At 46.2% G+C, this 12,078-nt stretch overlaps 1 protein-coding gene across 2 annotated transcripts; it reads left to right on the top strand.

The window, feature by feature from the left end:
• Positions 1-261: 261 nt before the first annotated feature.
• On the top strand, positions 262-3,870 carry Chp2 (calcineurin like EF-hand protein 2). Of its 2 annotated transcripts, none has more exons than XM_021229194.2 (7): positions 262-528; positions 1,207-1,279; positions 1,383-1,463; positions 1,567-1,697; positions 1,847-1,908; positions 2,670-2,792; positions 3,367-3,870. In XM_021229194.2, exons 1-7 carry the CDS (start codon positions 462-464, stop codon positions 3,451-3,453), a joined length of 624 nt encoding a protein of 207 aa, XP_021084853.1. In that variant the 5' UTR covers positions 262-461; the 3' UTR covers positions 3,454-3,870. The 2 variants fall into 2 exon arrangements, with proteins under 2 accessions (XP_021084853.1, XP_005064513.1); XM_005064456.4 differs by having other exon boundaries at positions 266-528; positions 2,969-3,870.
• Positions 3,871-12,078: the final 8,208 nt, after the last annotated feature.

Raw genomic sequence — 12,078 nt, 5'->3', positions numbered from 1 at the left:
TTCATGCCTAGTTTCCTGCCTCAACTTCCTAAGTGTTGGTGTCACATGGCTTCGTGGATCTTAAGAATTGGCTCAGCCACACAATAACCCTATGTAAACAAAAGAAAACACCATAGACCCAAGCATGATATGTGGGCTGGGTTTGTGTCTAGGGAGGATTGGGAGAAAACTGACTTGCCCTGGAGTGAGGAAGGCGGGGCCCTAGCGTGGCCCAGCCTCTGGCGACCTCAATCTCCGGGCTGAAACGACTGGCTGTTTTCAGCCTTCCCCTCTGACCTGCTACCCCGGGCATTGTTTTCTGTTCTCCAGGGTCGTAGGTGGCAAGCAAGGAACGCCTGGGTTTTGGCTGCGTGCCAGTCCTGTGACCTTCGGCCCTGGGGCCACTGGACTGCCGCGCCTCCTGTACAGGAGGAGAGGACTGCTCATTCCCCTGGCTGCTAGCCTCTACCGGAGGCTCCACTATGGGCTCGCGTAGCTCCCACGCTGCGCTCATTCCCGACGTGGACCACATTCGCAGAGAGACCGGCTGTGAGTGTGGGGGTAGGGACGGTCCAGAAGTCCGTGGGCGGGCACAGGAGGTTTAGTGTAGTGTAGGGGGTTCCCGGAATGGAGCTTGAGTATCCCGGATCGCAGAGACTTAGCGAACTTGGAGTCAGAGTCAGAGCCCCGGAATTCGCGTTTCTGGAGCTGGGAAACCAAGATCCCGGCGACCAGGACGGCAGGAATTTAAAGTCTTTGAGAGCCAAGTTTGAGGCGGGTTGATGGATCAGATTCGCTCAGGCATCCTGAAGCTCCAATAGAGGATGCAGGCAGAGCATATGACAGATGCAGGGGGCTGACTTCGATGAACCTGGGAACTGGGGGAACCTCTTGAGTTTCCAACATAGTGTTTCCTTGTCAAGCTTCCTCCAGCCGGGTTGACTCCCGACCTGTGCCTGGGGTGAGGGCAACGACTCTCCCTCCCTGCATCCCACCCGTCAGTCTCTTCCTAATGGGTGAAGCCTCGCTGGGGGTGGGGAAGTGGAAGACCCTGTTATACAAAGTTGATGGGTAGAAAGGGAAGTTACAGGTGAGAATAAGCCCTCTTGGTTCCCCGCCCATGTCCCCTGAGCTGGTGTTTCTGCAGCGCACCCCAATGCACATAGGATCTGGCGATAAGGATTTCGAGTCCTCCGCTGGCTCTTCCTACCTCCTTCTCTCCCACAGTCTCGCAAGCCAGCCTGCTCCGCCTCTACCACCGGTTCCAAGCCCTGGACAGGGAGGAAAAGGGCTTCTTGAGGTGAACAGAGCAGATCTAAATCATTTGCCACTGGTTTTCTGGCCCCATCCCCCTCTCTGACACCTCCTTCTGCCTCCTTTGCCTTATTGCTTTGTCTTCACAGCCGCCTAGACCTCCAACAGATCGGGGCGCTGGCTGTGAACCCCCTGGGGGACCGCATTATAGACAGCTTCTTCCCCAACGGGTGAATCTTGGCAGGCTGAGGGGAGTGGAATGTGGGAGGGAGGGAGGCTACAGATGGTGGCAGTCTAGGTGACCATTATCCTTCTCCATCCCTGCACCTACAGGAGTCAGAGAGTGGATTTCGCAGGCTTTGCCAGGGTCCTGGCTCATTTTCGACCTGTAGATGAGGATGATGCAACAATCCGAGACCCCAAGCAACCTGAACCCCTAAACAGCAGAATGAACAAACTACGCTGTGAGTGTGTGAAACCTGCTCCAGTGAGACCCCAAGATTTACCCACACCAGGGAGAGGCCCAGTAACCTCTCACTGGCCATGTGAGCCCGATGAGGACTTAAAGTTAACTCAGGGAGCCTCACCTTCCTCTTCCCCCCTCCTTTTTCAGTTGCATTTCAGCTCTATGATCTGGATCGGGATGGGAAGATCTCCAGGAATGAAATGCTACAGGTTAGGAAACCAACTGGGCAGGGCAGGATGGCTAAATGGAGTGGTGGTGGTGGTGATGGTGTGTGTGTGTGTGTGTGTGTGTGTGTGTGTGTGTGTGTGTGAGAGAGAGAGAGAGAGAGAGAGAGAGAGAGATGAGTAGGGTTGCAGATGATTGTGTGTTAGGTAAGTCATGGGACTGGATGGGGTTGGGTGTGGCTGGTTAGATGAATGGGTAGAAAGTAAGTAGATATGAGGTTGGGAGTAGAGTTCATATTCTCAACATGGGGTTAATTTGGCCTTTTGAGTGAATATTTACCAATGCCTGGAGATACTTGGTTGTCACTACTGGGAAGAAATCACACAAATGATGCTTAGTCAGAATGGGCCAGGGATACTGCTATGCATATCAAAACAGCTAGGACGATCTTCCACAACAAGGAGTTATCTAGGTCTAAATGTCAATAGTGCCAAGACCCTGGGATGGATGAAGGAGTTAGGGTGGAGGGTGAAGTGGGGTGGAATGGAGGATGGATGTCAGTTGGGCTGTAAGGTTTAGGTTTAGGCGCATTAGTTGTTGAAATGTGAGATGGAATCATGTGGAAGACTAGACAGTGACGCAGTGTGGGGCAGTGTTTGCTAGAGGCTTCAGGGAAATTGAGTTTGATGATGAAAAGTGAGTGAGCAAAGTTTGGTCATAACTTGGGGTGATGTGGGCAAGGACTGGGCTGGAGGAGCAGTCTCTGCAGCTCGTCTTTATGACTGCCTCGTCTTCTGCCCCCCAGGTTCTCCGGCTGATGGTTGGAGTTCAGGTGACAGATGAGCAGTTGGAGAGCATCACAGACCGCACAGTGCAGGAAGCTGATGAAGACGGTGATGGGGCAGTGTCTTTCATGGAGTTCACCAAGGTTAGGAAAGTGGAGGTCAGGAGCCCCTAGGATAGAAGGACATGGGAGATAAAGCTCACTGGAGGATGGGAGAGACCTGGGGCATACTGGGAGATGCTAGGACTCCAGGGGAGGAGGTGAGATGCATAGGGTTGAGATTCAAGCCTCTTGACTTGACCAAACCCATCTCTCCCCAGTCCTTAGAGAAGATGAACATCGAACAAAAAATGAGCATCCGCATCTTGAAGTGACCCCTATGCCTTTGGCTCATGCAAACCCCTATAGACTTGGGATTTATCCTCGGGGCCCCTGGAGGCAGGATCCCCATAAGGGGATCTATTGAGGACTGGGAAAGGGAGTTGGAGGGGTGTGTGCTGAAGTCTCATTTGGTTGCAGATTTGTGAATCAGCCAGTGATCATTTGGTTGCAAGTGACTGAAAATCTTACCCAAAGTGGCATGAGTTAAAAAAGTGAAAAAAATTATTACATGGGCTCATGTGATTAGACAGCTCAGAAGTAGTTGCCTTTAAATAAGCAGGATCCAAGGACAAAAATGATGTCATCAGGATTGAGTTTCGTCACCTGTGTTTCTCAGCTCAGCTACCTGCTTGCATTGGCCTCATTCTTTCCTTTGGTGGAACGGGCCACCAGCACCCCAGATCACAGCATCCTAGCTCAGTAATCAAGGGAGAAGAGACTTCTTCCTTTAAGAACACCATCCAAGCATCATCATTGAGCCAGCTGAGTCTTTTCTCTTTCTCCAGGGGAATGGAACATTCTAATTGGTCATGCATGTGTCATGTAATAATTCTGAAGCCCCAGAAATAAGGTCTGAAGAGTTAGGATAAAGTGAGAGGTGATTGTTTTAGGGAAAATGAAGTAATGCTATCAGAAAGTGTGTGTGTGTGTGTGTGTGTGTGTGTTTATGTTGTTTTTGCTCAGGCAACAAAAAACGATGCATCTGCTTACTACTTGGTTGAGCAAATGGAGGGAACCTAGAAATCTGGCCTCTGGGATGGGGTTTTCTCTGATTTCCTGGATGAATAATAACATGGTGTGAGGGAGGATGATGTACAAATAATAAATCATACATACTTTCCTAGTGTGTGTGGTGTAATTACTCTAAGTCTTGTAGAATGATTCTATTGTGTTTCATGGTAAGATGTTCAAACATTGACACTGCAGAATACAGTATAAAAGCCACATCTAGGCAAAATAGACAGGAAAAAAATTAAAGGGACATGAGAAGGGAAAGCAGACCCTCACACAAGAGACTGGTTGAAGTCTCTCAAAACCAAGTCAAGAATTCTAACACACACACACACACACACACACGAGTATAGGGGGAATAAAATGCTATCTTCTGATCTTCCCAGGTACTGCATGTATGTTGTGATCTTGCAGACAAGAGGTCACAAGCAAGTACACATAAAAAAAAGTTAAAATAGTAGTGAAACATGCTTTAGGTCTGAGCCTGTGTGACCTTCCATTGCTGTCTTACTTACTTTTTCCCAGAGAGACTGTAAACCTTTGCTTATGGTAAACACATACCCACTTCCTCTGTAGCTCCTGGGACTTAAGGTTGTACCTGACCATTTGTATCCCATGTAACTTGGGAGCCACCCTATGATTTCATTTAAGTGCCTTGTAAATCTTTTAAGGTATAACTTTCAAGCCACCAAAATGGCTGTGATAAAGATATTTAAGCATGACTTTCTTGAGAAGCCCACACCCACATCTGGACGTCCCCTTTCTTTACTTTGAATGACTCCTCAGCGTTTGGATACACCCTCCTACCTATTACTTAAACCTATGTTTTTGTTTTTTAAAATCTCTCCCAAAGGAGACTGGAACAATGGCTCAGAGGTTAAGAGCACATGCTACTCTTGTGGAGATTCTGGGTTCAGTTCCAACACCCACCTAGCGGCTCACAACTGCCATATAACTCCAGTTCCAGGGCAGCCTCCACAGGTACAAGGCATGTATGTGATGTGTATATAAACAGGCAGACTCACACACACGGATGAAGTAGATGCATCTTTAAAATTGTCTCTTCCCAATAAACTCCAACCTGCTATAAACTGGCTGATTATTTTCTATGACAAAGCTGCTTAAAATGTATATATTTGAATTTTGAAGGAAATTTCTTGTCCTATAAATGAAAACCAGCATCACTTGAGAGGGTTTTAACCAAAGAAAATTGGAAGGGCCCTGTAACTACCTCAGTTATTTCCCTGGAGCTTTGGAGAGACGGTGTGTCTGTTCTCTGGAACTGTCTAGAAGAGACTATCTGCATATCCTGAGAGGAGGTGGGAGTTCCAGAGAAAGCCCTCTTCTTTGCTTAGAAGTTTGAACCCAAAATAGTGTGTGCAGTAATCCTGGAGAGCAAGACAGGAAGAGCTGGGCACTGGTGTTGTGTAGACACGCTATGACTCTTTTTGACCCCTGAGGAGAATAGCTTGAATTCTGAACTTGACTCTCAAATAGAAGGAAGCTCAGTGCTCTCCTAAGTTCTACTCAAAGAACACTAATAAAACATCCTTGATTCCGTTCTATTTACTTATTTATTTGGTGTGTGTGTGTGTTATACAAACACACGAGTACAGGCCAGAGGAAGACGTCATGAGGTTTTTCTGTTTATTCTCTTGAGACAGGTCTCTCACTGCATCTGTAGCTGGACTGGCAGTCAGCAAACCTCAGTGAGTCTCCTGTCTCTGGCCTCATAAAGGCTGGGCTTATGGGCACTCATGACCACACCTGACCTTTCCTTTTTCCCCTTACAGTGGTTGGGTCTCCTCCTTGCACATCCAGCACATTTACCCACCTACCGAGACCCTCTCACTTACCTACTTTTTAAAAAATTTTGAGACTAGGTTTCTCTTGGTAGCCCAAGTTGGCCTCAAACTCTCAATCCTCCTGCCTCAACGTCCTGTTGGATTACAGGCCTGTATCGATTCTTAAGAGGTTATTGTCGTGAGTACAGTAAAGAATGGGAAATTAGCATGATCTGGTTAAAGTACCTTGAATTTCAGACTCTGCATTAGTTCTCTTGTTGTTGGGAAAAACACTGGCAAAAGCTACTTAGGGAAAGAAGAGTTAATTTCAGGCTCACAGCACCTGAAATCCACCATGGTGGAGGGGGCCGTGGAAGCAGCTCATGCAGCACCTGCAGTCAGGGAGGAGGGAGAGATGAATTTTGTGCTCAGGTTGTTCTCTGTTGTTTTATTCAGTCCAGAAACCCTGCCCACGGAATGATGCCAACATTCAGGGTGGGTCTTCCCACCTCAGTTAACCTAAGATAACCACTGACAGACATGCCCAGAGATTTGTTTTCCATAGCCATCTAAGTCTATTAAGCCTGTGTTTGAACCTGAGCCCCTTTCCTCATCTGCTTGAGCACCTGTCCCTAAGCATGCCTTTGCTTCTGTCATGTGGGAGGGTGCCAGAGACCAGCAGCTGCCCTGCAGGAATGCTGTGTTGCCTTCTTCAACCCTGATGTATCTCAGCTGAGTCCCTTACTTCCATCTGTGTGGTTGAACTTTGATCTGGATCATTTAGAATAGGGTTGATAACTGGCCCATGAAAATAGAGATTTATTGGTTTGGATAACTGAAAGGGAAGTCCAAAGGTGGCCCAGGCAGAGGAGTGTCCCAAAGCCTTGAGGATATCTTCAGAAATAAACCTTCTTGCTTCTTGGCTATGAGATCTTGTATTGTCTTCACTTCTGAATCAACAATCTTGTGAATGGAACACCTCCTTTTACAACTTGTTCTGCCCAAAGTCATAGAACTAACCTCATTCATAGTATGATAAGTGGAATAACCTGATTGGCCAAACATGGTCACATGGTCTCTTCAGATTCGAAGATTGCAGTCAACCCTATTTGAACTTTCAAACGCAATGAGTGTGTTGACTCTTCAAGGCCATGTCACAATGCTATTACTAGAAGAGGAAGGTGGCACTTGGTGATCTCATAGAAGAACCATGCAAGTGTTATTTTTTGCCTCAAATACAAGACTTACCAACTAGCATTGGGTTAAAGAATTAGACACTTATTTCATACTGTAAGCTGTCTCTTACTGTAGGCAAATCTAAAGTTATTGACTGACTCAAAATATAATTTTAAGGGCCAGAGATACTCTGTCCTCCCTTCTCCCAATATGTCAGCCTTTGATTGGTCCCTGACAGCTTCCGTCACTGTTCACCATCCCATACTCAGCACAGGGGGAACATGTGTAGGCTAGCCAGTTTTTTGTTGCCATGATAAATTCCTTGAGAAAATCAGTTAAAAGGAGGGAAGGTGTACGTAGCTGACAGTAACAGAGGTTTCTATCCATAGCCACCTGGTCATGCTGCTTTGGGCTTTGGGCTATGGTAGGCAGAGCACCATGGCGGGAATGAGTGTTGGAACAAAGCTGCTTATTACACAGTGGCCGGGAAACAGACAGACAGCAAAACACTGGGGGTGAGAAACACCCTTCAAGGGCATTATTCCAGTGGCCTACTTTCCCCAACCAGGCACCTCCTAAAAGTCAGTTAACTTTTGAATTTATCAGTAGATTAATCCATTGACTAGGTCAGAGTTCTGATGGTCCAATGTCTTTTCAAATGCCTATCAACTGCAGCCACTCCTTCAACATGTGAGCGGTTGGGGGCATCTATGATCCAGGCCAAACAATGTACCTAAGTGCATGGCCAGGGCAACTAAGACCCTTTTCTGTCTCTCCCTCTATTTTGATCATTGAGGGGAATCCTTTTCCTTTAACTATCATTGACAGCACAGAACAAGAACACTGGAGCTACAAGGAAGCTTGGACATGAGAATCTCTGTTTTATTTTTGAGACTGTATCATGAGAACTTTACCAAAAATGACAAAAAAAGAGGGAAACAGTAGCTGTACTGCACGTTGCCTTAGTTTGCTTTTATGGATGCAATAGACACCATGACTAAAAGAGTTCATTCCATCTTAGGTCACACTCCATCACTGAGGGAAGTCAGGGCAGGAACTTGGAAGCAGGAACATTTTCTCCAGGTTCACGTTCATTTACTTTTCTTAGACCTCCCAGGACTGCCTGTCCAGGGTGCTACCACTCACAGTGAGATGGGCCCTCTACATCAACCATTGGCCAGTAAAGTATCCCAAAGACATGCCTGCAGGCCAGCATGATAGAGACTTTTTTCAGTTAAGGTTCTTTCTTCTCAGATGACCCTGGTTCATATCAAATGGACAAAAAAACTAAATCAGCAAATACATTATTTTATCCTCATAAAATATCTACTTTACTTTTACTAATGAGTGTCTGTGTGTGGGCATGCTCATGTGTGTGGAGGAGGAGGAGGCCAGAAGAAGGTGTCAGATCCTCTGGAGCAGGCAATTGATAGCCCCTGACATGGGTACTGGGAACTGAACTCAGCTTCTCTGCAAGAGCAGCAAGTGCTCTTTGCTGGTGAGCCATCTCTCCAGCCTCTAGGTTTTGCTGAGTGTGGCAACTGCAAAACCCCCAAACACTGCACATGTCAGTGACTTCTGTAAGTTTATTTGCTGCTGAAGTGCTGTACTGTGATTATCCGTGGGCAGCTGTAACTCTGCTCTATGATGTTCCTTTGTCTTTGGAGCAGACTCACCACACCACCTGTGGTGAAGGGAAAGAACAGAAGAGAGGCTCAGGAAACACTGACTCCTCAGGTTCTCTTTGGTTAGACAAGATCCTGCCTAGCTGGTGAAAACCTAGACAAGTAAAGGTGCTGCTATTTTGTTATATGTAAGGAATTGTGGATTGAGGATTTGACAAGTGTCTTGGTTACTGTTCTGTTGCTGTGATAAGACACCATGATCGCCGGGCGTTGGTGGCGCACGCCTTTAATCCCAGCACTCGGGAGGCAGAGGCAGGCGAATCTCTGTGAGTTCGAGACCAGCCTGGACTACCAAGCGAGTTCCAGGACAGCCTCCAAAGCCACAGAGAAACCCTGTCTCGAAAAACCAAAAAAAAAAAAAAAAAAAAAAAAAAAGACACCATGATCAAGGCAACTTACAACAGAAAGCAATTAATTGGGGGCTTACTTGTAGATTCAGTGCGTGAGTCCATGACCATCGAGGCAGGGATGTCGACAGGTGGGGAGGCATGGTTCTGGGGCAGTAGCTGAGAGCTTACATCTGATCCACAAGCAGGAGGCAGGGAGAGTAAGCCTGTGCCTGGTGTGGACTTTTGAAACCTCAAAGCCCACCTCAGTTGACATACCTGCTCCAACCAGGCCACACCCCCTCCACCAATACTACACCCCCTCCAATTGTTCTTTTGTTTGTTATGAGTAGAGTAGATGGAACAGGAAACCATTTACGAGTAGATGAAAACACAATCATGAGACTCAACAAACCCATGTGGAGTTTATTGGGGGGGGTACGAAAGGAAAGGGGGAAAGGAGGGGAGGAGGGGAAGGAGAGGGTGAAGGGAGTTAGAGAGTGAACATGTGGAGGTGCTCGCTTAAAGGGAAGGTTGCACATGCGCACTGAGTCCTTACGCAGCCCCGTAACGCATAAAGTAGCCATGATGTGGCCATGAAACACTTTGAGCTGCCTAAGTATCTGCCTGAATGCTGATATGCATGTCCCACCCATTGTCAGTAGGTGGGGTCAGCATAATAATGGGTTCCAACAAAAATAAGACCACACCACCTACTCCTTCCTAAACAGTCTACAAATTGGGAACCAAGCCTTCAAGTATATGAGCCTATGGGGGCCATCCTCATTCGAAGCATCACAGCAGGGCTCAGCTGAGCATTTACTCCATATGGCATTGACTATGGTCACTGTATTATTCAGCTCGCTACTACGGAGGGCCTGGACATACCCAGTCTTAGATATTTCAATATAGTAACAGAACATAAAACACTGCACATAGTTACATATAGGGATGCACAATATTTCAAGGAAAGGAGGTAGATATTTTAATTAATTGAGTGATTGATTTATTAATGTGTATATGTACATTCTGAGTGTGGTTTTGTGCAAGTGAGTGAAGTGCCCTTGCAGGCCAGAAAAAGGCATTGGATCCCCTAGACCTGGAGTTACAGATGTTTGCAGGCCTCCTTGTGGGTACTGGGGACCAAATCAAGGTCCTCTCTGAGAGCACCATTGTTATTAACTACTGAGTTATATTTCTAGCCTGGGAGGTAATATTTTAAAAACTGAATATTGCCACGTGGTGGTGGTGCATGCCTTTAATCCCAGCATTTCAGACACAGAGGCAGGTGGATCTCTGTGAGTTCGAGGTCAGCCTTGTTTACAGAGTGAGTTCTAGGACAGTCAGGGCCATACAGAGACACCCTGTCTCAACAAGCAAACAACTAAACAAACAAACAAAAAGCAAATAAACAGAAACACTTTGAATACCAGTGTGTACTTTATCAGTTACGTTTATCATGTGGAATCAAACTAATGAAAGCTACTTGGAGATCGCTACAAATTAATCAATGAGGAAAAAATAATATATACACCTTAGACCTGAAAATCACCTCTACAATGAAATAGCAAATGGCTTAGGAAAAACGCATATGTGTACATGTTGTGGTTAATTATGACTGTCAACTTGATGGATTTAGAATCACCATGGAAACGTGTCTCTGGGCATATCTTGAGGCATTAGCTAGATCAGATTGAGGTTGGAAAATCCACCCTAAATGTGGGCAACATCATCTATGGGGTGTGGTCCCAGAGTGAGTAAAAAGGAGAAAACAGGGCTGGAGAGATGGTTTAGTGATTAAAAACACATTAATGTCTGTCTTAGCTAGGGTTTCTATCACTGTGCACGGACACAGTGACCATAGAACTCCTGTAAAGGAAAGCATTTATTTGGGGTGGCTCACTTACAGTTTAAAGGTTCAGTCCATTATCATCATGGTAGGGAACATGGTGGCATGCAGGCAGACATGGTGCTGGAGAAATAGCTGAGAGTCCTATACCTTGCAGGAAACAGAAAGTGGTCTCAATGTCACACTGAGTGAAGCTTGAGCAAAAGAGACCTCAAAGCCCACCCAACATACTACCTCCAAAAAGGCCACACCTATTAATAATGCCACTCTCTATGAGATTATACATTCAAACTACCTCAATGCTCTTCCAGAGGACTGGGGTTCAGTTTCCAGAATCCATATCAGACAGCTCACAGCTGCCAGTAATTCCAGCTCCAAGGGTTCCAACAACTTCTCTTGGACTCTAGAGGCACCTGGTTATATGTGTATATACTCATACATGGGCACACATATATACACATACATTTCAAAACAATAAAAAAAGGAGAAGAAGAGAAAGTCACCTGGGCACAAGCATTCATCACTCCTGTTTCCTTACCATATGTACTGTGAGCTGCTACCTCGTGCCCCTCCCATCATGACTTCCCCACTATGCTGGACTGAACCATGAATCAAAATAAGTCCTTCTTCAGCCCTTCCTTGCCAGACAATGAGGAAGGAAACTAAGGGAGTATAAGACACAGTTTAGTGGGATAGAGGCTTTCCATCAGCCACCCAGGAGAACAACAGTGCTAACTTTACAAAATTAAAAGTTTAAGGCAAAGGGAAATCTGAGGGGTTATTTGTGTTTTGCATATTAAATGAGGGATTGCAGGGCCGGAGGTAAGTCTTAGCGCTGAAGAGCACTGACTGCTCTTGCAGTGGACCCAGGTCCAGTTCCAGACACACACAGTAGTTCACAACCATCTGTAACTCCAGTCCTAGGGCTTCTGATGCCCTTATAGCCCCCACGGATACTGTATGCCTGTGGTGCATAGACATATATGCAGGTGGATCACTCATACACACAAAATAAAAATAAATATAGAAAAGTAACCTTCAAATAAAAGATTGAAATCTTTTGCATGTAGGTATCTCTTTTTTTTTCAGTTAGAGAAAGGTGAGCATTGAATACACAGTGACAAGAACAAAAAGCTCTAAATGACCAAAAGCCCACACCACACTCCGCCTCATTGTGGACTACGTTGTAATTAAGTCTGTGGCTCCCCTGAGGATCAGCTTGGTTTCTTGTATCTAAGCCCCTAGAAATGGGCAGGCTTTGCGCAGACTCACTCCTACGAAAGGTCCCTGAGTAATTAGTTAAGGATGTGAACAAATGGCCTGCTGGGCAGTTCATTTAAGTGTTATTTGTGGCAAAGTGGAAAACTGGAGTCAGCTGGCTATGTGCCAGCATGGGTGGGGTACTCTGGGGTGTGCCATTTCAAACTCCCTACGAGAAGGAACTTGTCTATTAGTTTCTAGACATGGCAGAGATCCGAGCTGCTGCCCCTTCAGGAT

This window comes from Mesocricetus auratus, unplaced genomic scaffold, assembly GCF_017639785.1.
Source record: "Mesocricetus auratus isolate SY011 unplaced genomic scaffold, BCM_Maur_2.0 Super-Scaffold_4256, whole genome shotgun sequence".
Classification (NCBI taxonomy): domain Eukaryota; kingdom Metazoa; phylum Chordata; class Mammalia; order Rodentia; family Cricetidae; genus Mesocricetus; species Mesocricetus auratus.
Note: the sequence above shows the minus strand (reverse complement) of the source record. Positions and strands in the feature narration are given on the sequence as shown.

Bases quoted from the DNA above. Each gene is read 5' to 3' on its own strand.
- Chp2 (XM_021229194.2), top strand. From the start codon at position 462: ATGGGCTCGCGTAGCTCCCACGCTGCGCTCATTCCCGACGTGGACCAC. The intron at 1,280-1,382 runs GTGAACAGAGCA...TTGTCTTCACAG, and splicing joins GAGGAAAAGGGCTTCTTGAG to CCGCCTAGACCTCCAACAGA. The intron at 1,909-2,669 runs GTTAGGAAACCA...TCTGCCCCCCAG, and splicing joins CCAGGAATGAAATGCTACAG to GTTCTCCGGCTGATGGTTGG.